The sequence below is a fragment of the Alexandromys fortis genome, unplaced genomic scaffold, assembly GCF_014885135.2.
Source record: "Alexandromys fortis isolate MF-2015 unplaced genomic scaffold, M_Fortis_MF-2015_v1.1 scaffold_27, whole genome shotgun sequence".
NCBI classification, from domain to species: domain Eukaryota; kingdom Metazoa; phylum Chordata; class Mammalia; order Rodentia; family Cricetidae; genus Alexandromys; species Alexandromys fortis.
In genome coordinates this window covers 2,271,301-2,294,550 of record NW_026067952.1, presented here as the reverse complement: position 1 = coordinate 2,294,550, position 23,250 = coordinate 2,271,301, and the positions used below count along the sequence as shown (strand labels likewise).

The 23,250-nt window shown below is 49.1% G+C and overlaps 1 protein-coding gene across 4 annotated transcripts in view; it reads left to right on the top strand.

The window, feature by feature from the left end:
- Positions 1-23,250, top strand: part of Eya2 (EYA transcriptional coactivator and phosphatase 2) — a 145,733-nt gene that overhangs the window by 42,188 nt on the left and 80,295 nt on the right. For 3 of the 4 annotated variants that reach the window (XM_050151219.1, XM_050151221.1, XM_050151222.1), the window contains one exon: positions 18,217-18,335. In XM_050151219.1, coding sequence (XP_050007176.1) covers positions 18,227-18,335 — 109 coding nt within the window. In that variant the 5' untranslated portion in view covers positions 18,217-18,226. Of the gene's footprint in view, positions 1-8,037; positions 8,199-18,216; positions 18,336-23,250 lie in introns of those variants that run through there. The other variant, XM_050151220.1, reaches the window with a different exon arrangement.

Sequence of the window (23,250 nt, the reverse complement as noted above, 5' to 3'; positions counted from 1 at the left end):
TGTAGTCAGGGTGATGCAAACCACTCTGGCGGGAGGGAGTGGTAATGGTGGTGGGAGTGTTGGGGGAGGGCTGCCTGGAAGCGGTGGCAGGGTAGCTGTGCCTAGCAGTGGGGGAGGGGAATGAGATAAAGGGCCAGAGGGAATGAGCAGTTATACACAGATTGAAGTGCAGCAGACGCTGGCCGCCAGAGCAGGGAGGGATTGGTGGAGCTGCGTCTTGTGGCTCAGCCAGCAGTCCCTGTCCCCATTCCAGGTCTACAGAGTCCCGGTCCTGCTTGCTTGGCCACTTTCTCAGCCGAATGGATGGAGGATGGCGAGACTAAGCCCTTTGTCAAAGATTAGCTAGGTGTGGCCGTAGGTTTAGCCAGTGTGACATGAGGAAGTCTTCTGGGGGACACAGGCAGAAAAGCCCCTCTTGGATAAAATGAAGCCATCTGAAGGGAGCCTCTTTTCATTTCCTTCCTTCTCACTGAGTGGGATGTATGCAATCCTAAGACATCATGAGACCAAGAGATGCACAAGGTTCTCAGCCAGGAGCTTGACACCTGACCCTCCTGGGCCACCATACACTTCTGCACCTTTAGCTTCCCTCTGTGTGGTGAGCCTCTGGATGGCAAACATTTACCTGGTATTTCGTCAGTGAGTGCTTCCTGACAGCTCTTCTCATGGACGCAGGCCTCTCTTAGACACTTTTCCAGCTGAGGTAGTGTTCACGGTGAAGCCTCATGGCTGCCAGGGCCTCAGCCCCTGAAACAAAGGAAACCCCACACGGGGCTACTTGAGAATATTATCATACACCTACCCTGGATCTTAGGGGCTGCCTTCACTCAGTCAGTTAGCTTCCACACCTCCCTCCCTCCCTCTCTCTCTCTCTCTCTCTCTCTCTCTCTCTCTCTCTCTCTCTCTCTCTCTCTCTTTGTCTCTCTCGTGTGTGTGTGTGTGTGTGTGTGCGCACACGTGTGCATGTTCGTGTGGGCAGATATGTGCTTGTATGCTCATATGGGCAGATATGTGTTCATGTAACGGGAAGATACGTCGCTTGCCTTCCCAGCTGCTCTACACTTTATTTTTGGGCCAAGGTCTCTCCCTGAACCTGACGCTCACTGTCTTGGCTGTGCTGGTGGAGCATGAGCTCTAGGGTCCTCCGGTCTCCGCTTCTCTGACGCTGGGCTTGCAGGTGCACACTTCCGGGTTTTACATGGGTTCTAGGGATCCAAACCCAGGTCTTCAGACTTGCATGTAAGCCCTGTGCCAGATGAGTTACCTCCCTGGCCCTCTGTTCTTTAATTTTTAAAATTTAAATTCTCCACTTTAAAATATAATTTCCAAACTGATATTTGGAACTTTCATCCACCCCCAATACCCAGCGCTCTTCTAAAAGAGCATTCTCAACCGTGGCACCTTTCCAGTCTGGGCAGGTGACTCCATGCTTCAGGCTGTCCCGTGTCCTGTGGAGTATCTAGCAGCACCCTTGGTGACTGACCACTAGAGCCACCCATCCCCAAACTGTGACAACCTCCAGACACTGCCAGGTGTCCCCCCAAAAGGCAATCCCATCCCCAGCAAGTGTCACCAGCCACCTGCCGAGTTGTCATCCTGTTCAAGCCTTCAGTGTGTGGCTTTCCCTCCTCTCCCGTGTTTTTTACACCGTGGGCCAAGGCTTGGTACATAATGGGCTTCTTCTCCCTAACCTCTGCTTTACACTTCTTCAACTAGGAGAAGCTGTCAGGCTGGGTGCGGGAAAGTGGCGGGGCAGGGGGCTTTGTAATCCTGGAACTAAGGAGGCTGAGGCAGGAGCATCACAAACTGAAGGCCAGCATGGTCCTACTCAGAGAGAACTCAGAGAGATTGTGACTGACCCACAAAATGAGCAGCAACTGGTGAGGTTCAGCAGCCATTGTAATCCCACAGTCTGCAGAGGAGTCCATGGAACATTAGCTCTCGGGAGCTGGAGCTCCATCTGCCTTTTCTCCCTCTGGATTCCAGGGAATTTGGTCCCGGGAGCGCACAGTGGGAGTTCTGTGGTGGGAACACATTGTGGGAGTTCTGTCCTGGGAGCACATAGTGGGAGTTCTGTCCTGGGAGCACATAGTGGGAGTTCTGTCCTGGGAGCACATAGTAGGAGTTCTGTCCTGAGAGCACATAGTGGGAGTTCTGTCCTGGGAGCACATAGTGGGAGTTCCTTCCTGAGAGCACATAGTGGGAGTTCTGTCCTGGGAGCACATAGTGGGAGTTCTGTCCTGAGAGCACATAGTGGGAGTTCTGTCCTGGGAGCACATAGTAGGAATTCTGTGGTGGCTACATGATGACTTATTCATACCTCAACTTCTAATTTCTGTTTCTCGCTGGTTCTCGTTTTGGTTTTTGGTTTTCATTTTTTCACTTTGCTTATTTTGGAGTGTGTGTATATATTATGCAAGTGTGTGTGAGAGAGAGCATGCGTGTGCGCATGCATGGAGGCTAGAGTTCAGCCTCAGTTGTCCTTTGGACTGTCGGCCTTATTTTTGAAGCACGGTCTCTCACTGGGACCTGGAGCTTTCTGGTTAGCCTAGGCTGGCTGACCAGTGAGCCCCAGAAAGCTGCCATCTCCCCAGCACTTGAGACTACAAGTACAAACCACCGTGCCTGGCTTACGTGGGTCCTGGGAATTTAACAAAAACTCACGCTCTTGCATGGAAGCATTTTCTGAATGAACCATCTTCCCACCCCACCCTAACTCCCTACCAGAAGTTCCCAAACCCCAGAAATAGTTCGGCCCACATTTGTGTCTGAGCTAAAGTGATTTTGCAAAGTTGGGAGTCTATTCGCCTAAGCCCCTGGCCTGGTTCACACCATGGCATAGTCTCTGGAGCCTGGCCTTTCTCTAGCAGGTTCTGCCTGGCCCAGGGGACATCCCCAAAGCTGGTTTCAGTTCCAATAGCACTGAGAAATGCTGCTCTATTAAATCACTAGAATGAAGTATGAAGAGGTGTGGGGTGCAGGATACAGAGGTCAGTACACCCCCCAAGACTCAGCCACACACTTTAAAGTGAGCTGATCCCGCAGTGGCAATGCCACTTGTATCTCTGAGGCCACTTTGACAGAATGGGTCTCCTCGTAACCCATACTGCTCTACTCTGAGGCCTGATCTTAGAGACAGACCAACTTTAAGGGCTTTGACCCAGCTTTGCCTGTCAGCACCTGAGGGGACTTTCTTCTGCAGCTGGGTTCTCAGTGCCGTCTCTCTAGAGGACAGAGAAGTGAGGCTGTGACTCTGTACCACATTCTGTCCTCAGAATTTTGCCAACAGTCAACCACGACGCCCTCACCAGAGCCCTCAGCAGAGGCTACCAGCCGGCTTTCTATGTCACCATTTGACTGCTGAGGAAATCAAGGTCTCCGAGACAAGCAACGCTGGAAAGCAGTAGATCTGGGGAGGAAAACAGGCACCCAGGGAGCTTGCCACAGGCTCTGGCGGACTCTGTGCCTCGGCTGCTCTAGAGAGTGTAACAAAGGGAGGTGCAGATCAGTCATTGTCACCTGTAAACACTGGGGGTTGGGAAGATGATGGCTTGATCAGCAAAATGCTCACCGTGCAAGCAGAGGAACTGACTTCCGTCCTGGAACCTACATAAAAATCAGGCATGGTGACTCACAGATGTGATCCCAGTGCCGAGGACGTAGAGACAGGAGGACCCTAAGGCTCACTGGCCAGGGTAAATTTTATTAACAGTCTCGGAGTTTCACGGTGTGATCAAATATCCCGGAACATCCCTCCTCCTTTTAAAATACATATATTTTAAAACACAAACATTTGGGAGTTTCTTAGAGCCCAGGTTCATCAATAGAGCCCAGGTTGGTGGCTGTGCGATGTTGCCATTGAATGTGCAGGTCTCTGCGAGTTTGGGGTCAGGTGATGGCATGGGAGTGTGCTGTGAATAAGACCCTTTCTTACTAGCGCTGTGCAAACTTATTATACAGTTTGAAATCAGGCGCCCCAAGAATTACATTTGGGGGAATCACTCCTGGAGAAGCACGTGACTGTGCACTAGGAAGCTGTTTCCCATCATAAGGGAATTTATTCTAACTAACCACCTGGGAAACTTGGGGGCCTAGCCCAAGTATTGGGCTGCAGGCAGCCGTAGCTGGAATGCTACATAGCAATGAAAGAACCAATTAGACAGTTGCATTGTGGCCTAGAATGAACACTGAGGTGTTTTGTTTGTTTGGTTGGTGGGTTGGTATTGTTTGAGTTTAGTTTGGTTCAGTTTTTTGAGACAGGGTTTCTCGGTGTAGCTCTGACTGTCCTGTCACTCTGTAGACCAGGCTGGCCTCAAACTCAAGAGATCCGCCTGTCTCTGCCTTCAGAGCCCTGGGATTAAAGGTGTGAGCCACCACCTCCTGACTAGCACCAAAGCATTTAATAGATGAGATGAAAAAAAAGAGTGCAGGGAAATGTAAGATTAAATAGCATGGATAAAATGTATTCCTACTAGGAGCATATCTGTAATCCCAGTGCTCAGATGCCTGAGGCAGCAGGAAGTCCTACGTTCTATCCCCGGCACTGAGTGAAGCAGGCATGGTGGCGCATACCTGTTTTCCTCGCACTTGGGAGGTAAGGGTGAGGTCGGCCTGGGCTACATGAGATGGGGGGGGGGGAGACCTGAGGTGGGGTGGGGTAGGGGCAAACAATTCCTAGCCAATCAAGTAGAGGACTGGATCTCTGTTGTCTATGCCTGCTGTGTCCACACTCCAGATATGCAGGATCCCAACAGAGAGCCCTCTCTGGACTGTCACTGGGAGAGGAGGGGGTCCTTGTAGGTAGGATCTGCCACCACATTCCCCTATGCTGCCCCTGGTTCCCTCTCCCTGTTGCAGCTCTGGGCATGCCTATTTCACCCCCTTTCTCTTGCTCAGAACCACCCCAGAAACGACAGCCAGGCAGAAGTCTTAATGGAAGTGGCATCTCGAGTCATCAGGATCATTGCTGCCTCCTAGAGTGGTGGTGATGGTGGTGGGGGGTAGCATCTACTGCTCAATCTTCCGCACTTGCCCTCCAGATAGAGAGCCGGAGTGGGTGGGTGGGTGATGTTAATCAAGGCAGTGTCTGGGGAGGTGATAAAAGCTGTGACCAGCACAAATAAAAGCTGTGACCCGGGCAGTTTGGCACATTTAACAAGCACACAATAAATACTGACTGGATGGGTGCCTTTATTCACAGAGTTCATTCATTTATCATGCCGCAAATATTTATGAAAACCACTACTAAAATCCCCGTAGGAGGCTTGAGGACTAGCAGGGGGACCTTTTAACTAGACAAAATCCCTGCTATTAAAAAGCTTACATTGTGTGGTGGGGGAGACGGATGGAAATTAAATACACTCTCTCTCTCATACACACACACACACACACACACACACCATGTAGCGAGTGGAATTTACTTTTCCTTTTTTTTTTTTTTTTTTTTTGGTTTTTCGAGACAGGGTTTCTCTGTGGTTTTAGAGCCTGTCCTGGAACTAGCTCTTGTAGACCAGGCTGGTCTTGAACTCCCCGAGATCCGCCTGCCTCTGCCTCCCAAGTGCTGGGATTAAAGGCGTGCGCCACCACCGCCCGGCGAGTGGAATTTAAAAGGTAGGGATGGAACCCCACTCAGGGCAAACATAAGAGAGGCGAGGCCTTTGAAAGTGAACTACAGGGAATGGCATTGCAGACAGGGGAACAGCACATGCAAAGCCTCTTATGAGAGGGAGCGCGACAAGACCTGACAAGGAGATACTCAAGTAAGGTTGGTTCAAAGGTTTACTCAAGGCAAGAACAACAGGAAACAACCTGAGGTCATGCAAGGACAGTGAAGGGGGCTCAGATCTGAGCTGTCACAGAGAACACACTGGAGGGAGGCCAGAGTGGCCCCAGGGAGATGGGTGTGGAGGCCACAGCAACATTCCGGGCCAGAGGAGGTGGTGGCCGGGAACTGATGGCCACGGACGTGAACTTGGCAGGACCTGGTTAAGGATCAGACTTGAGAGCTCCAGGAGAGGGGAGAAGATGGCTTCCTGTGTGAGCACCTGTCCCCATCACAGGGAGATGGGACCCAAGCTGACAGAGATCAGCAGGCGCTTTTGCAGTTGAAATCAAATGGGGATAAAGCAGCCAGCAAGGCTGAGTTTGGACCACAGCTGTCTACCCAGAAGCCTGTAATTGCTGTCAACAGGCTTCGATTTCAAGCCCTCCATGGACGGGGAGTGTTGGCCCTCTCCAAAGCCCGCCTGGCCCATCTGTCCTCTCTCCTTCTCCCAGGGAGGGCCCCCTGTGTTCAACCAAGGTAGCCCTGTACTAGGGAAGGTGAGTGCAGAGCCACCGCCTGGGACCTTCCATCTGCTTTTGATCCTTGCCAGCCTTTGAAGTCGCCCCGCCCCCAGCCTCCAGCTGTCAGCTCTGCTCCTGGGCAGCCCTGGTTCCCCCCAAAGTGCCTCAGCCCCTGGGGACCCGGGTGGTGACAAGGGTAATAAATGGAGCGCCAGCAGACAGCAGCAGCCCCTCCCTCAGAAGGCCAAGAGGCAGGGCCTTCGAAAGCCTTTTCCTGCTGATTCCAGAGTTGGTTCTGAAGGTGGGGGCAGCAGAGTTCCCAAGGCAGGGAAAAGGGTTTTGTTTTGGGGTGGAATTTTGCAAATGCATTCCGCAGGCCTGCTCCCTTCCCAGCCTGTCTGTGTATAGCTTGGTCCCTAACCCCTGCAAAGAGAGAAGCTTCTGCCTTCTCTCTTTTGAGGCCTTTTGAGGGAGCAGCCTGGAAGGGAGAATACCAGCACACACACACATACACACACACACACACACCCATAGATTGCAGGACTCAGCTTGGTCTCTTGAACTGCAGAAGAACCAGTGGTTTCTGGCAATGACTGTCTCAACCTAGTGTCCCTCACGTCCTCGGTGAACCCCATAGTCCTTGACCATGGGACACAGAGTATTCCTGAGCCATGCTTGGGAGCTCGCTCTCTGGCACATGCTCTCTCTGATTAAATCCTCAGGATAGTCTGACAGCCTAGAAGATTCTATTAGTTCTCCATCCATATAGCTGAAGCTCAAGAGGTTTTGGTTGCTTGCCACATGTCATACAGCTGATAAGAGGGGGTAGCTGATGGTTCAGCCCTTGTAGCAGATGGCAAGTCTGGGACTCTGTAGGTTAGGGAATAGATTTTATTGTAAGGTGGGACCTGGGTTCAAAGCCTCATCTATTCTGTGTGTGTGTGTGCACATGGGTACCTGTGTGTTATATGTGTGCAGGTGTGCAGGTGGGCGCACCTGTGTCATGCACACACACAGAGGTCAGAGAAGCATGCTAGGTGCTCTACTCTATCAGGTTCCCTCTTCCTTTTTCCTTTGAATCAGGGTCTCTCCATGAGCCTGGAAGTTGGCTGAAAGCAAATTCCAGCAATCGACATGCCTCTGTCTCCCACAGCACTGGGTTACAAGTTCGCGGGACCGCACCTGGCTTTTTACAAGGGTGCTGGGCTCTGAACTCAGGCCGTCCTGCTTATACAGGATGCCCCAAAGCTCAACCCATTCTCCTGCACTCTGTGGCTCAGAGTTCACACCTTGGAACCGGACTGAGAGTGAAGTGAGTCCCGGTTCTCTCGCTAAGAGGCCAGGTCACTGTGAACTTCATCTCTGCCTGCTTCACAGGATGGCACAAGCTGACGGTAGCCAAGAGTCCTTGGCCCTAGAGTGGACACTCTTTAGGTGGAAGATGTACTAACTTCTATCTTCTCTAAAATGAGAACATAGCCAGGCGAAGCTCTTCAAATCCCTCAAGACACTGAAGAGGTCTGCCTTCCTCCTCCTCCTCCTTTGCCCCAGTAAGTCACTAACAAAACCACAGCTCACAAAACACAAACTCACCGTGCAGAACCACAGCAGAACAGGAAACACTTAGCAAGCAGGAATGACTCACGAGTTGCCAGTGCCCGGGCTTGGCTCAGACCTGAACCGGGGTTTATCACTTATTAGGAAACGTGGGGCAGGTACTTTCATCCCCCAGGGTCACTGGAAGCATTGGAGGAAACAGATCCGGGCAATTGCCTGGCATGGGCGGGTGCTCGCCATGTAAGAGCTGTAACAGAATGTTGAGTTTTCTGACTTTACAAACTCCCAGAGCTCGTATGGAGGATCAGCCCATCTGTCTGCATGGGAAGCTGGAGCTGGAGTGGGCAGCAGGAAAGGTCAGTTGTCAATCAGTAGGATCGCGGTCTCTAACACTCCTACCGCCGAGTCTGGATATGACACTGCTGGCTTGTTTGAACTGCTGCAGAGCTGTTGGTGTTTGAGGTGTTGCATTGCCTGGCAGGGAATCAGGCTCAGTCAATGGTGCTTATTATTCCTTTTAAATTTTCTCTTTCTTTCTCTCTTAAAATGTGTGTGTCTGCCCGTCTCTCTCTCTCTGTGTGCCTCTGTCTGTCTGTCTGTCTGTCTGTCTGTCTGTCTGTCTCTCTCTCTCTGTGTTCTGTCAAGGAGCTTGGGTAGAGGTCGAAGACAACCTTAAGAGTTGGTCCTCACCTCCCACCTTTTTGGAAATAGGCCTCTTGCTCACTGCTTCACACCCCAGACTAGCTGGCACAGAAGCTTCTGCTGTCTCTGCCCCCCCCCCTGTGGGGACATAGGATTAGAGATATATCCAATTTTATGTGGACTCTGGAGATTTGAACTCAGGCCCTCACGCTTCTGTGGCAGGTACTTTCCCCACTGTACCATCTCAGCAGCCCCTTTCTTTACTGCTTTTTACCCTGTGTTTGAATTTTAGGTCCTGAGTTGTCTAGCAGAGACTCAGCTAGCTGTCTTGATCCCTATTTTGAGCCAGTTCTCGGGAAATGAGCCTGGAAAGAGCACACTTACCTTATTATAATTAATATTATTATATTTGACAAATTATACCTTGATCGATAGATTCTTTGGCAAAATATATGTGTTTCCCTAAGTCTATTGCTGTGGTTTTTATTTTAAAGTTTGTCTGGAATTGCTCCAGCTTTCCTCGTGTTTATATCATGTGGGTTTTCCCAATTATTATTATTTTTTTTTTTGCTTGGGATTTGCTATTCCATTGGTTTCTCTTGCAATGTTTCCAGGTTATCTTGCTTTATCTTTCAAAGTGATCTCATACAAAGCATGTCAGTTTTAAAAGTCTGATTTGATCATCTCTGTTGTTACTGTTACTTTAATTGGGAGCATATGTCAAAGGACACGTGTGGAGGACAGAGGACAACTTTGTGGGTTTTCTCCACCCCTTTACATGCATCGAGGGGATTGAGCTCAGGTCAGCAGGCTTGCGCTGTCAGGCAGCAGGAGACTTTACCCCCTGAGCCATCCCACCAGCCCAACCGTTGTCTTGTAACCGGAAGGTTTATTCTGTTTATATTAATACTATTATAAAAGAATGCAAATGGTTGCATTCCTTTTCATTCTTTAAGTGATTACTGTAAAAATTGTAATATGAGCCCCTGATGGCTGTTGATGTCAATAATTAGCACATGTGTCTTTTCTAGACGAGCCAGGCGGAGTGTGTTTGCCCTTGTATGTCGCTGGGCATCCTCACTGAGTCGTCATGCTTCCACACGGCATTTTGTACTGTAGGTTTGCCGGTGGCAAAAGCACAACTCTTGCTTCATTTGTATTTGATTTTCACTCGTGAGCTATATGAGTATATGTACGTATGGATGCATCCACTTGTCTGTGCACATGAGAGATCGGGGCTTGGCCTTGGTCATCTTTGTTCTTTGAGACGGGATCTCTCGCTGAACCTGGAGCTTTTTGTTTGGGCTACACTGGCTGCCAAGGAAGTCCCTGAAGTTTGCCTTGTCCCTGCACCCCCACTTTCCAGTTACAGGCACTCTTCTTACTCCTGGCTTTTTACACAGTGCTGGAGTCTGGGCTCCGTCCCTCATGTTCACACAGTGCTGGGGTCCGGGCTCCATCCCTCATACTCACACAGTTCACAGTGCTGGAGTCTGGGCTCAGTCCTTCGTGCCCACACAGTGCTGGAGTCTGGGCTCAGTCCTTCATGCCCACACAGTGCTGGAGTCCGGGCTCAGTCCCTCATGTTCACATAGTGAGCACTCTGCCCACTAAGAAAGCTCCCAGACCCTCATCTTCATTTTTGAAAGCGTTTTCTTTTTCTTCACCGGCATGGAATTCTATATTGAGATGTAGACCCAGTCATAAGTTTTTATTCTCTTTAGAGAATATGCTTCGATTATTCTATCATTTTTTTCTTTAAATATCTTTTATCCCTCCTGCCCTAAGTTAGGGATGAGCAGCTGGACTGTGCCAAGTCCAGGGATGATCAGCTCTGTGCCCTACGTGGTTTTACAGAACTTCTTAATCCTTAATCCGTCTCCGACAGTCTTGTGTCAGTTTCCCCTAAAATACTGTGTTTTACTTCTTCCTTTTCCAGCCCTCCTGTGCCCCCCGTGACATGTATGTTAGTTCTTTTACCATGAGTAGCCTTGGTTCTGTTCTTTGTCAAAACCTGTATCCCAGTTTCCTGGAGCCGCATCTCCTGACTGGCCCTTCAGCCCACTGATCTTTTCTGTCACCGCGTCCTCTCCGTGGTTCTGCTGAGCTCTGCGTTGTGTTCTCAATCTTGCTCGTTTTATTTTGCAGTTCTGAAGGTTCCGCTTGACTTTTGTTGACATCATCCTTGAGTTTGAGTAGCATCTTTTCCTCTTCAGCCCGCTCTTTCTACCTTGTTTTCTGTTGCTGGGAGGCCCGTTCTGGCTCTGATCTCTGATTCTCATGGGGTTTGTTTGGCTTTTGGTCTTGGGTTCTGACCCTTTGGTCGTATCTCTATACACATCTGGTCGTTGTTTTGTTTTTGTTTGTTTGTTTGTATGTTGTGTTTGAAAACGATGCAGAAACTCCGGGAGATCACATCCTCCTTAGAGGAGACGCTTTTCTCCTGGCAGGCTCTGATGGCAGAGGCAATCCTTCATCCAATGTGGGATTAAGATGTGACACGGTGCAGTCTCTGTTTGTCTTGCTCTTACTCCAAGTCAGGGATCAGTGAAATCCTGGAGTATTTGTTTCATCTGTGCGTGGCGGGAGCGGTGCATGCATGCATCTGTGTGCATCTATGTGCAGAGTCCACAGAAGGACTGAGTGCTCTGCTCTGCCCCTGGCTACTGTCTTCCCTTGTGACAAGGTCTCTCACTAAACCTAGACCTAGACTGGCACCCGCCAAGCCCTCGCAACCCTGTTTCTGCCCCCCCCCATACTGGTGAGGTGACAGATGCCCATGTAGCCACATCCAGGTGTTTTACATGGGTGCTGAAGATTTGAACTCAGGTCTTTATGGCTTATTTGGCAAACACTCTTATCTTCTAAACTGCCTTCCCAACCCCACAAGCCTAGGGTACTGATTAAGGCTCCCCATCTTTGATGGGTAACTCTCTCCTTGACTTCTTGCTAAGGAACCCCTTTCTGCTTGAATTCTCACCTGTTCCCTCCCAGCTTTTCAGCAATTCTCCCGGAAGCAACGCCATCCACAATCTCCAGCTGCACTCTGAGCTCTCACACTGTCTACGACTTCTTCCCCTTGTGTCTGAGCTGCCCTAGGGACATTTGTCTCAACAGCCCAGTGAGACAGGAAAACACTAAGGCGTTTTAGAATAAGAGACTAATATAAGCTCATGACTTGGTAGGTGTCTTGAGAGAAAAGAAGGTAAGGCTAGACTTAACTCTGACCACCTCGCTCTCAAAGACCCTGGGTCCTCAAGCCTGGCCTTCCTTGTCTTCGGATGTCTCAAAATATTCTTCCTAGCTAGGAGATGGTGGTGCACACCTTTAATCTCAGCACTCAGGAGGCAGAGGCAGGCAGATCTCTGTGAGTTCAAGGCCAGCCTGATCTACAGAGTGAGTTCCAAGACAGGCTCCAAAGCTACAGAGAAATCCTGTCTCAAAAAAAAAAATAAAAAAAAAAAAACATTCTTCCTAGTGTTGGTTTTTATTGTGATTGAGAAAGTAAGCTTGAAGTTCAAGTTATGCTCTATAGCATCAACACCGAGCTGGCTGCATGAATGTCTGTGTGTGCCTGGTGCCTGCAGAGGTTAGAAGAGAGAGTTACATCCTCTGGAACTGGAGTTACAGATGCAGGTAAAATATCCATACACATAGAATAAAATTTAAAATACACCTTTTTAATGAAGAAAACAGACAATTCCAAGTATGCAGAACTAGGGATGCAGCCCATGATGGACCCTTACCTGGCCTGTGCAAGGCCCTGCTGCCCATCAGTGGGGGGAAGTTGTCATTTTAAGCTAGGAGTAGCAGCACCTTCCTGTAATCAAAGCCCTCTGGAGGTGGAAGCAGGAGGGTCAGGGTCCCCTTCAGCTCTTCAGTGCTTTCTAAGCCAGCCTGGACTGTAAGGGGCAGAGGGAGGAAAGAGAAAGAAATCTACAACAGAATAAGAGACTAATATAAACATCATTGACATGTTAACAAAAAAAAAAAAAAACCCTAAGCAACAACAACAAAGAAAGGCTATAATATTAACGCTGAACAAGAATAAAAGAAATGCATATGCGCTTCTCCCCAGCATGCTGATATGAGAGATGAGAATGCTGCTTCCTGCCCGTCAGTGTGTGGGGTGGAGCTCTGGGAAGATCCAAGCGCGTTCATCAGACTGCCCCTCTCTGCTTAGAAGCAATGCTTCATTTCAGAGCTGCCTGGCTCCGTGGCTGTGAGGGGGAGGTGAGGCTGACCACATAGCAGTGTGTCACAGACCAGGTGCCTCACCTCCTTGGAGACCAAGCCTTCCAGCACCAGCCTTTCTGGAGAATGCCTTGTAAGGAAACCACAACACAAATGTAACATCAGGTTGTGAAACTGGAAGCCTGTGTGTGGCTGGTGGGAGTCTTAAAAAGCGTGGGAATTACAAGGAACAGGCTGTTAATGTTTGATCAACATTAACATGTCAGTTAATGTTCAGTTCACATGGAAATCTTGCTCCATGTGTGGGGTGTGTGTGTGTGTGTGTGTGTGTGTGTGTGTGTGTGTGTGCAGTTCAAGGATACATGGATCCAGGGCTGAGAGATGGCTCAGTCAGTAAAGCTCTTGCCTCACAAGCATGAGGACTTGAGTTCAAACCCTAGAACCCACCCTGGCATTGCACAGTTGTGATCCCAACACTAGAAAGGTGGGGCTCACAGGCCAACCAGCCTAGGTGACAAGCCAAAGTCTCAGGCCAAAAAAACCTTGTCTCAAACCCATTCAAGATTCTCTCCTGATACTACACACACACATACAAAAGACAGGTATATGCAAATTATAGATAGATAGATAGATAGATAGATAGATAGATAGATAGATAGATAGATCTTAAATGAATAGCCAGATGTTCATTGCAGTATCGTCTGGAATGGGTGAGAGATGGTAGCTACCTGGATGCCCCCACCAGGGAAGTGCACTTGTGGCTACAAGCGAGGCTTCCACCTAGCAATGCATGTGTTTGAAAGTCATATTGCAGATTGAAGATAAAAGTCTAACAAGCAGGACTGGAGAGATGGCTCGGGAGGTTAAGAGCACTTCACTGTTCTTCCAGAGGTCCTAAGTTCAATTCCCAGTAACCACAGAGTGGCTCACAGCCATCTGTAATGGATTCCTTCTGGTGTGCATGAAGACAGAGCACTCATAAACATAAAATACATGAATAAATAAATCTTCGGACAAAAAGCCTAACAAGCATGTAAATTAGAGCAGGTGCCATCCATAAGACGGCATAATGACTATATTTACATATGCTCTATAACGACCACATTTACATATTTGATACACTAGAGATTAGAGTCATGGTCTAGAGTCCAGTGGGAAATGAAGCAAGAGGGGAAAGGTCTGATCCAATCAAAAGATGCTGGCTACTAAGTATAGATGTGTTCCTTTTGTTTTTTAAATCGACACAGGATTTTGTGTAGCACAAGCTGTCCTCAAGCTCACTGTGTGTGTGTGTGTGTACACTGTGTGCACACGCCATGCCCAACTTTTTACGTGGTGCTGGGATTTGAATTCGGGTCCTCATGCACAGGGGGCAGTTTACCTTCCCAGCTTCCTGTTTCTCCCCTTCCCTTTCTCCCTTCTTCCCTCCAGCAGGTGCTAATGGGGTAACAGGATAACAGGATACTGTGGGGTCCTGTGGGGAAAACAGAATTGATTTCCAAGCCACTGACAGCTTAGGTGGGAGAGCACATAAAATCCACCAAAACTTTAATCACTTCCATTCTGACCCATAGCAGAGACTCCAGGATGAAAACCCAGCAGAGTGTAAAGTCAGTAAGTGAGGAAGCTCTTAGGAGTGCCAGCAGGGCTATGTAAATTCCCCAAGTCATGTGACAGAGACTGGACGTATCTCTCTGCTGTCTGTTCTGAAAATATATATTCCCAGACTCTCCAGTGCAAACGACTATGGGGACCGGAAATAAGTGTGAATAAGAAAAGAAGGGGGCCAAGGGAGGGGATGGGATGAGAATCAAACGTGGCACGGCCAGCGGCAAACGCCAGGCCTGTGTCTTGACCAGCAAAGCCATGGGGCTATTCCCTCATTTCCAAGGGAAGGCAAGCGCCTAGGTTGTCATGCAGTGTTGTCTTGTTAAGCCCTTCCAACTATTTCTACAAGTTCTAAGTACCAGGAAGAAAGCAATTCGTGCCGTTTTAAAACTGGGCTTGGCAGTTTAGCCGCCCCGACCTCTGATAGCCATGCTCAGCGAGATGACATCTGGGGACCAAGGCTTTTACATCATCTGTCTTATAAAATTGTTAGCCTCTGACCCCCTGGAAACGGAAGGAAATAGTGTGTGTGGGGGGGGGTCTGCGTAAATTTCTATCACCTACAATCAGGTAACAGGTTCAAAGTCTTGCTGCAGAGGGCGCAATCCACCACGCAGGGCTGAAGGAAGCAGCCACCCAAACCTCCACTCTGCAGTGCCTATGGCAATTTGGGAACAAGGAGTTGGATACTTAGGATTCCTGTGTATGTGGGAACAACAGGACCAATAACTATCTGTTCGTGTAAAGTCCCAAGTGCCCATTGATTTGTGTGGGAATCTCTCACCAGTTTAAAAGCTTTATATAAAGCATTTTGGGCTGAGGGGCATGGTTCTGTGGGTAGGGTGCCTGTTGGAAGAGCACAAGGACCTGAGTTCAAATCCCCCTCACCCACATCAAAAGCTGGGCACCGTGGTGCACAGCTATAACTCCAATGCCTGGGGGAGGAGACTGGAGGAGGATCTGGGGGTTTATTGTCCAGCTGGACTAGCCATATAGTCAGCTGTAGACTTAGTGAGATGCTGTCCGGAGAAATTAAGGTAGAGACATGACTGGGGGAAAGACATCCCAACATCAATCTATACCCCCTACATGCACTTGTTTGGGTGAATATACCCTCACACGCAAGTGTGCACATACACACATCTACCATACACTTTCAAAAACTTGCCTCCGGCCCACAAAAGTGTATAGTAAACTAATAGAACAATCGTGTATTGCAGACTAAACAACCTTGCTTGCAGACTAAATCACAGTTGACAGACTTTTGTTGTGGAATATTATTTTAATTGGGCAAAGATGTGTTATGTTTGTTTATGCTGTGAAATATTAAAGCTGTGTTACATTTGTTGCACCTTGCCTGCCTAAGGCACCTGATTGGTCTAATAGAGAGCTAAATGGCCAATTAGCTAGGCAGGAGGAAGGCTAGGCAGGGCTGGGAGGCACAGAGAATAAACAGGAGGAGGAATCTAGAGAGGGGAAGAAGAGGATGAGGGGAAAGGAGAGGGACACGCCTGGGACAAGAAGCCTGGTGGCTGCCAGCCAAACACAAGAAGCAGTGAAAGTAAGATATATAGAAGGAAAGAAAAGTGGAAAAACCCCAAGGCAAAAGGTAGCTAAAGAGAAACAGGTTAGTTTAAGTTAAGAGAGTTATCCAGAAACAGCCTAAGCCAGGCTGAGCATTCAGAACTAGTAAGAAGTCTCCATGTCGTGATCTGGGAGCTGGTTAATGACCCAAAAGAAAAAGCCTGGTACAAACTTTTCTCTTCCAGACATTAAATATCTTCACCTTTGGGGAGCCACCCACAGTCTTTGTCTGGACTCTTCCCTGAGGTTGTAGTGTAATAGTAACCATGGTCGTGACAGTAGGTTATAATGTGTTAGAATTTTGCTCGTGGACACCTACATTTTGGTTTTCTATCGTATTCACTTGTTGGGGAATGGTATTCTTTTGGCTTTTTTTTAACCCTTTAAAAATGTAACAACCTGGACCTGGGGCATGACTCAATAGTAGAGCGCTTGCCTTACATTGCAAGGCCCTGGGTCCAATCTCTATCGCTGCAAAGAAAGAAACAGGAAAAAAAAATGAGAGCTAGTCTTAGTTCACAGGTTGGAGTAGGAGACAGGCTGAGTTGGCCTGGGGTCGAGGTTATTGTTCAGGGAAAAGCCCTGAACTGGTGTAACAAGTCATGCTGATCCAGATGAACTCCCAGGGTCTACTTCCCAGCTTAGAGCCCTAGCTAGCTGGTCCTTCCCTCCTGAGATCACGGTCTATCATTCCCGTCCATAGTACTGGTTTTTGTTTGTTTGCTTGATTGGTTTTAGATCTTTAAAAATATGTGCATTTGTATGTACTGGTGTTTAAGAGGCGGGAGACAGTCAGATCCTAGAACTGATGGTTGGTCCAAAACCTACTGATGTGGTGTTTAGCACCAAGCCTGGGTCCTCAACGAGAGCGGTACACCCTCCCAACCCCTGAGCCTTCTCTCCGGCCACGCTGTTCCCCTTTGATCTCATGTATCTTAACAGTGTACAACCCTGACTTGTGTGTTTGGGGCTTAGTAGATTCTGCCTCTTTGCTGGACTCTGTTCGTCTATCACCACACTGCATGGGCTGCCACTCAGTCCTCTGAGCATGCTCTGTCAAGGTCCCGTCTTGTGGGACACATGGGCACTTGGGTGGCTGCCCCAAGCTTACCCCTTCTATATCTTGCCTCCTAATCTGCACCATGGTCTTTTCAGGCAGGCATTTTCATGGTCTCAGTCTCTTAGACTTACTCAAGTCAGCAAGTATCAGAACTAGGGAGAGTTGAATCCGTGGTGTTTCTGGGGTGGACCTGGTCAACTAGGTATAGTGGACCACCCATCAGGGCAGCATTAACTGGCCATGCCCATGGCGGCCTCAACTTAAGAAAGGCTCAGTAAGTGTTGCTTCTCCCTGACTAATAGTGGCACTCTCTAGTATCATGAGTTGAAGTCTAGGCCATTGATGGCTGCCCTGCACGCTGTGAGCTTTAGCTGGCAGCCCTGCTTTCCAGCCACAGCTCCTGGGCACCTGGAGCAGATACAGTTACAGTGCCAGTGTGGGCCAGTGTGGGATGCTTCAGGGAAGAATTAAGAAACCCCATGTTTTCATGTGTTACACACACACACTCCCACCCCCAGCCCTGTGACGTGTCAAAATATAGAGCAATTCCAGCCTCAGGGCTTGCTGTCTTGGAAGGATAGCTGCTCTGGGCTATGGGGCACACCACCTAGAGGCGCTCAGGTCCTAGGGAGGAACCCACGCGAGTGCCTGCTCTCCAGCCCTCTCTCGACTTTTCATTTTGCAGCCGCATCTCACAAAGTTGCCCAGACTGGCCTTGAACTTGCTCTGTAGCCCAGGCTGGTAATGAACATGGGATTCTTCTACCTGGGCATCCCACGTAGCTGGGACTACAGAGCTGTGATGCCAGGGCCCATCCTAGAGGCACCTGTGAAATACTGTGACTGTCCTCTGCGTCTTCCACCTGTGCGAACAGCACACTGCCCACTTTCCTACCATAGTCACAGCCAACTCTGAGTGCCCCCCCCAACCCCTCTAATCTCTGAAAGTTGAAACACCAGTCCTTTCCTCCCCTGTCATCCCTTTCTCCCCTGGTATGTCTCCCCAGTTCGGGGCAATCCAGAACAGAGACCAAAACACAAAACTTCTAATGGGAAAACTCAGAGCGCGGGAGGGGGCATTTTCATAGAATGGGGATGCGCTCCAGGGGCAAGCGCTTCATTTCCATTTTGACAAAAAGGTTGTGAATTTGTATAATATGGAATCTATTAGAAGGTTGGGAATAGGAAATCAGCTTTTAATATTTACATTCTTAGGGGAAAAAGGATGATTCATTAGTGAAGATGCATAATTCTGAATAAATCCCATTCCCCTTTGTCTCTACTCAGGTACAAGGCAATGTTAGAAGTGGTGATCTCACCCAGCCTTGCAGCAAGCAGTGACTGCCAGGAATCCCTGACGTGGAGCGAAGGCAACGCTGCCCTGGGGGCTCTGAGTGACAGAGAAGGTAGGCCTCTGTGGAAACTTGGCTGGGCAAGTTCAAAGGGCCTTGCTCATTTGTGACAGATGGAGGTCCCCATGGTACCATTCCCAGAACCTGACACTCACACTGATGGTTCTAGAACAGAAGTTGAGTGCACATGGATCATAGTCTTGTCCGTCATTCAAGCAACAGGTATACGTGGTCATGTTCTAAGCTGCCCTTCTTGGTCTCTGGTTCCAAGAAATCCTGACATCTGCTATGAAGGATAATCGCCTTGGGTGCATTCCTAGCCCTACCTAAGGCATGACCTGTTGGGTCTCTGCCTCTGTTCCCCAGATCCCTCCTGCCATCACCTCCTCCCGGCAGGTGTCTGGTTCACAGGATTCTGTGCCCAAGACGAGAAGCTGTCTGCCTGTTGCTTTCAGGTTGGGTTGAAGTCAAGGAAGCAGAAGACAGTTAAAGCTGTTTAGAAAATTATTGGCAAACGATGCTGCCAGACTAGTTTTCTCTAGAACAATCTGAGCTATTGTTTGCTCTGCTGGGATTGCCAGCCTTCCTGGTAGAGCCTGGGGTGAGCAGAGGCATTCAGCCATCATGCTGAAGCATTAGACTTAACCCTGTCTCCGGCTGTATGCCCGGGGATTTGCCACCAGCCCTGTCCTCAGACCCCCTCCACACACACACACAGCTTGTTCTCTTTCCTGGGCTCTGAGTGATGTCAGATCATGGGACAGGAATGCTACAGGACTGTCACAAATAACCAAAAGGTCATGGGTCCAATGCAAATCTCAGGGAACTTTTGGAGAATGAATCCAGGCTTCCCTGAGTAATTATTCTGTCACCGAGACAATGAATGGCATCGCCCTTGCATGCTGGTTATGACGTTAGACAACCCTGTTCAAAATCTCACCACAAAGGTGTGGGCTCGGAGACTGGGCAGGGGTGGGGGAGGGAGGTACCCGCAATTCTCCTGGTATCTACAAGCGTCTGTGAAAGCGACCCTATTTGAGGGGTCAGAGACCTTCATTGTTTTCTCTCTGTTGTTAGAGGCCCAGGCAGTTCTCCACTGTGTCTCCAGGTCAGCATGGGAAGGGTCTGAGATGTGGGCGTGGGGCATCCGGGACTGACTCCCGGGCCAGCCACTCCCCAGCCAAGCAATCTTTCTGAGTCTCAGTTTCCACCCCTGTTGAATGGGCTGTGATAATGACCCACTCTGTAGAGTGCCACACAGGGGATTAAATGGGGTTCCGGTGTGTGGCAGCCTGGCCCACTGGGGGGGGGGGCGGGGATGTCATAGTAATGATTAACTAGACCATTGTCTCTCTCTGAGAGGAGTAACCACAGGGATCAGAGGCAGGATGGGAGTCTGGCTCTAGGCCACCCCTTTGTTCTGTTTTCACTGTGTACTGTGCACAGTCGATTAAAGTGGGGAAAGTGCCCCTCAAGATCTGCTTTCCATTGGGTGCTGAGTCCTTCAGCCCACCTTCCCACCTGGCGGGAGCAAAGGGGCAGTCATCCCTTAAAGAAGTCCCTGCCCCAACCCTCCTTCATCTTTAGTGTTCCTGAGAATTGACTCTGTGGCAGGCTCTTCCTCATCTCTGGTTCCAAGAAATGCTGACATCGGCACAGAACAGGGTCATTTTAGGGGGTGCATTCCCAACCCAGTCCTCTGAATCCGGCTTCCACCTCCCCTCTTCTTTTTCACTACCTCAGAAAACACTTGGATGTCATTTTGAACTGGGGGCTCAGGGTGTGGCTCAGTGCTGGAGCTCCTGTCTCAGAGTGGAGGGCTGGGAGCATAGCTCAGCAGGAAAGCCTAGAGTCCACCAGTGATAACTCTTTATTCCCACATGTGCATTTAAAAATCCTTCTATTTAGTATTATAGCTCAGCACCTGGCGTGTAGAAGACCTTCAGAAGTACAGATGGATGGTGACTAGGTGCATGGATGGATAAATAGGTGGGGGGCTGGATGGGGACTTAGAGAGATGGACAGGTAGCTGGGTGGGTGGGTAGATGGAAGGATGGGTGAGTGCTTGCATAGTTGGGTAGATACATGGGTGAGTGCTTGGGTAGATATACGCATGTGTGGTTGGGGAGATGGATGAGTGGTTGAGTGGATGGGTGAGTGGTTGTGTGTTTTGAAACATGGATGCAGACAGTGGTCTTGAGAGATGAGCTAATTTCAAGTCAGTATTAGCTTTGAACCACAAGTAAAGTTTTCTTAACTTCCCCCTGCCCAGTTTCTTGCCTCCCTAAGGTTCAGGTCATAGCAACCTCCTCTTGGATTCTGTTCTAGTTTCATCTCTCTTGCTCCAATAAAACACTCTGACCAAAGTGACTTAGAGGAGGAAAGAGCTTAATTGTCTTATACTTCTGGGGGTCACAGTCCACCACTGACAGAAGTCAGGGCAGTAACTCGAAGCAGAAAGCATGGAGGAACGCTGCTCTCTGGCTTGCCCTAGGCTCACACTCAAGTCGCTTTACCCTATAATATACACTTATCACATGAAAATTATATGATAATTCATACATCTTAATTTTCTTGCTACCTGTGCTTTTAACTAACCAACCTCGCCAACACCGTCATCCCTTTGAGCTATCTATAGTCCTTATATGTGTCAATACTCATTCTGAATGATGGGTTCTGGTTGTAAAAGAAGCTAGGCCCTTGCAGGCATCTCCTCTGTTTTTGTCCAACCACACATGCATGCTGTCAGCTAGCTTTTTTATACATCCCGGGACCACATATCTAGGGAGGGTGACATCCATAGTGGGTTGGGCCCTCCTGCATCCATTAATAAAGACAAGCTCCCATAGACATTCCCACAGGCCCATCTAGGCGATTCCTTGGTGTCGGGTGAGGCTCTTCTCTCAATTGACTCCAGGCTATGTCAAATTGGAAATGAAAGATAACTAAGGACCCTCTTGACCTTGTCAACTTGACCCACAAATACATCACTTTTAAACCATAAGCTTTCCATCCTTTGTCCCCAAGACCTTACGTTAATGTTACATTATAAAAGACCTACATCTTTAAGAGCCCCAGCCTTTACATTTTTCAACACTTTAGAAGTCCAAGGTCTCTTTTAAAATCCAAAGTCTCTTACGAGTTGCAAACTTTCTTATTAAAAAAAGGAAGAACCAAGGTGGTGTGTCTGCGTAATCAGATCAAAGCAGAACTAAAATCCGGCAATGTGGACCCAAGTTCTGTATCGCCGCGTCTGCCATCTGGAGCTCATTGGTGATCTAGGCTCCCAAGGGCTCAGGCAGCCCCCACTTCCCTGGCTCTGCCATCTGCAGCACACATAGCCTGTCTCGTAGCCTGAGGTCAGGTCCTTGCCACCCTTGTCTCTGTCCTTGGTAGACATCCCACACCCCAGCATCTCCAAAATCCTGAATCAGCATCTCCAGTGGAGCTGAGGCCACACCTTCACAAAGGGCCTCTCTTCTAGAACACAGTTCCAGGCCTCAGCTGCACTCCGTGACCCCTTTAATCATGTAGCTTCCATGCCTTCAAAACTGGTACCACATGGGAGATCATACATTTTCAAGTTCGGGTGCCACTTGAACATCAGCTTCTAGGTGCGGCCATGAGGAAATAACTTTCCATTGTCCTGGTGAAGCACAGAGAAAACTTTACCTCAGTAAGCTGGTCTCTTTTTAATCACGGCTGATTCTTCAACACCAACTGACCAGCAAGCATGGGTGTTTAATTTAAAATATCACACAAATGGCTCAGATAGAGACTTTGCTTCCCTCTGAAACCTCACGAGCCAGGCCTCCACCGTCCACACCTCTCACTGTGTTCTTAGTGTCCAGACTCCCACAAAACATCCCATTAATCTCCGAACACTCAACTCTTTCCCCCCAGCTTCAATTCCAAAGCCCTCCCTAGTCCTCCAATAGAACACTCCAAAGGCACAGATCCCACACGCTTGCCTGTGCCCCAGCAGCCTCCTGCTGCTGGCTTCTGTCTCCACCATTCTGTGACTAGGATAAAATCGCTCTAACCAAAAGCACTTAGTGGGGAGGGGGAGGGCTTGTTTGGCTTACACTTCCAGGTGATAGTCCATCACCGAGGGACATCTGGGCAAGAACTTGAAGCAGAAGCCATGGCGAAACACTGCTCGGTGACTCACTCTCTGGCTCGCTCCTGGGCTCATGCTTGGCTGACCTTGTTAATACAGCCAGGGATCGTTTGCTTAGGGACAGGGCCACTCATGGCGGCTGTTTCCTCCTACACCAACTAATAATCAAGACACACACACACACACCCTGCGCGCGCAGACATTTCTGCAAGCCATTCTGATCTAGGCAGTTCCTGAATCAAGGCTTGTCTCTTGGTTAATTGTCAAGATAACAGCTAATGCTAACAGATTCTCTCAGGGATAAAATGGACAGCACTTAGGTGGGCCCAGTGCTCACGGCTTACAGTAGCCACTGGGCACTGGGCAAGTGTTCTTCCTTCGTTCTTCCTTCGTTCCTACTCAGGCAATAGTTGGATCTGAATTGTATCCTGCTTTCTGAGAGGAAGAGGTAAAGGTTCTGCATACCAAGACACCAAAGGAAAGATTCCTCTTTGAAAGTGTAGGTGCTTCTCTGCAAAGCTTCAGCCATAATCCCATCAAGTGAACCCGCCTCCAGGAGCAGGCACCCAACTCTCTAACTTCCTGCCCACTCCTGTCTCAGACTGAGTTTTTCGGTTTTACTCTGGCCAGCTCCAGTCTGAAGCTAGTGAGCTGGGTGCTGACCCAAGAAACACAATCTACTTTCTGCTCCTTCTCTGTGCTTTCGAACAGCTTCCTGGAGGCCACTGTGGATTCCGAGGATGCTCCAGATCCCACTCTAGGAATGAGGATTCCACCATGGCTCACAGTGAGCCTCTGCCTTACACACTCCCTCTATAGCCCATGTCTGCCCTGAGTTCTGGTTGCCTC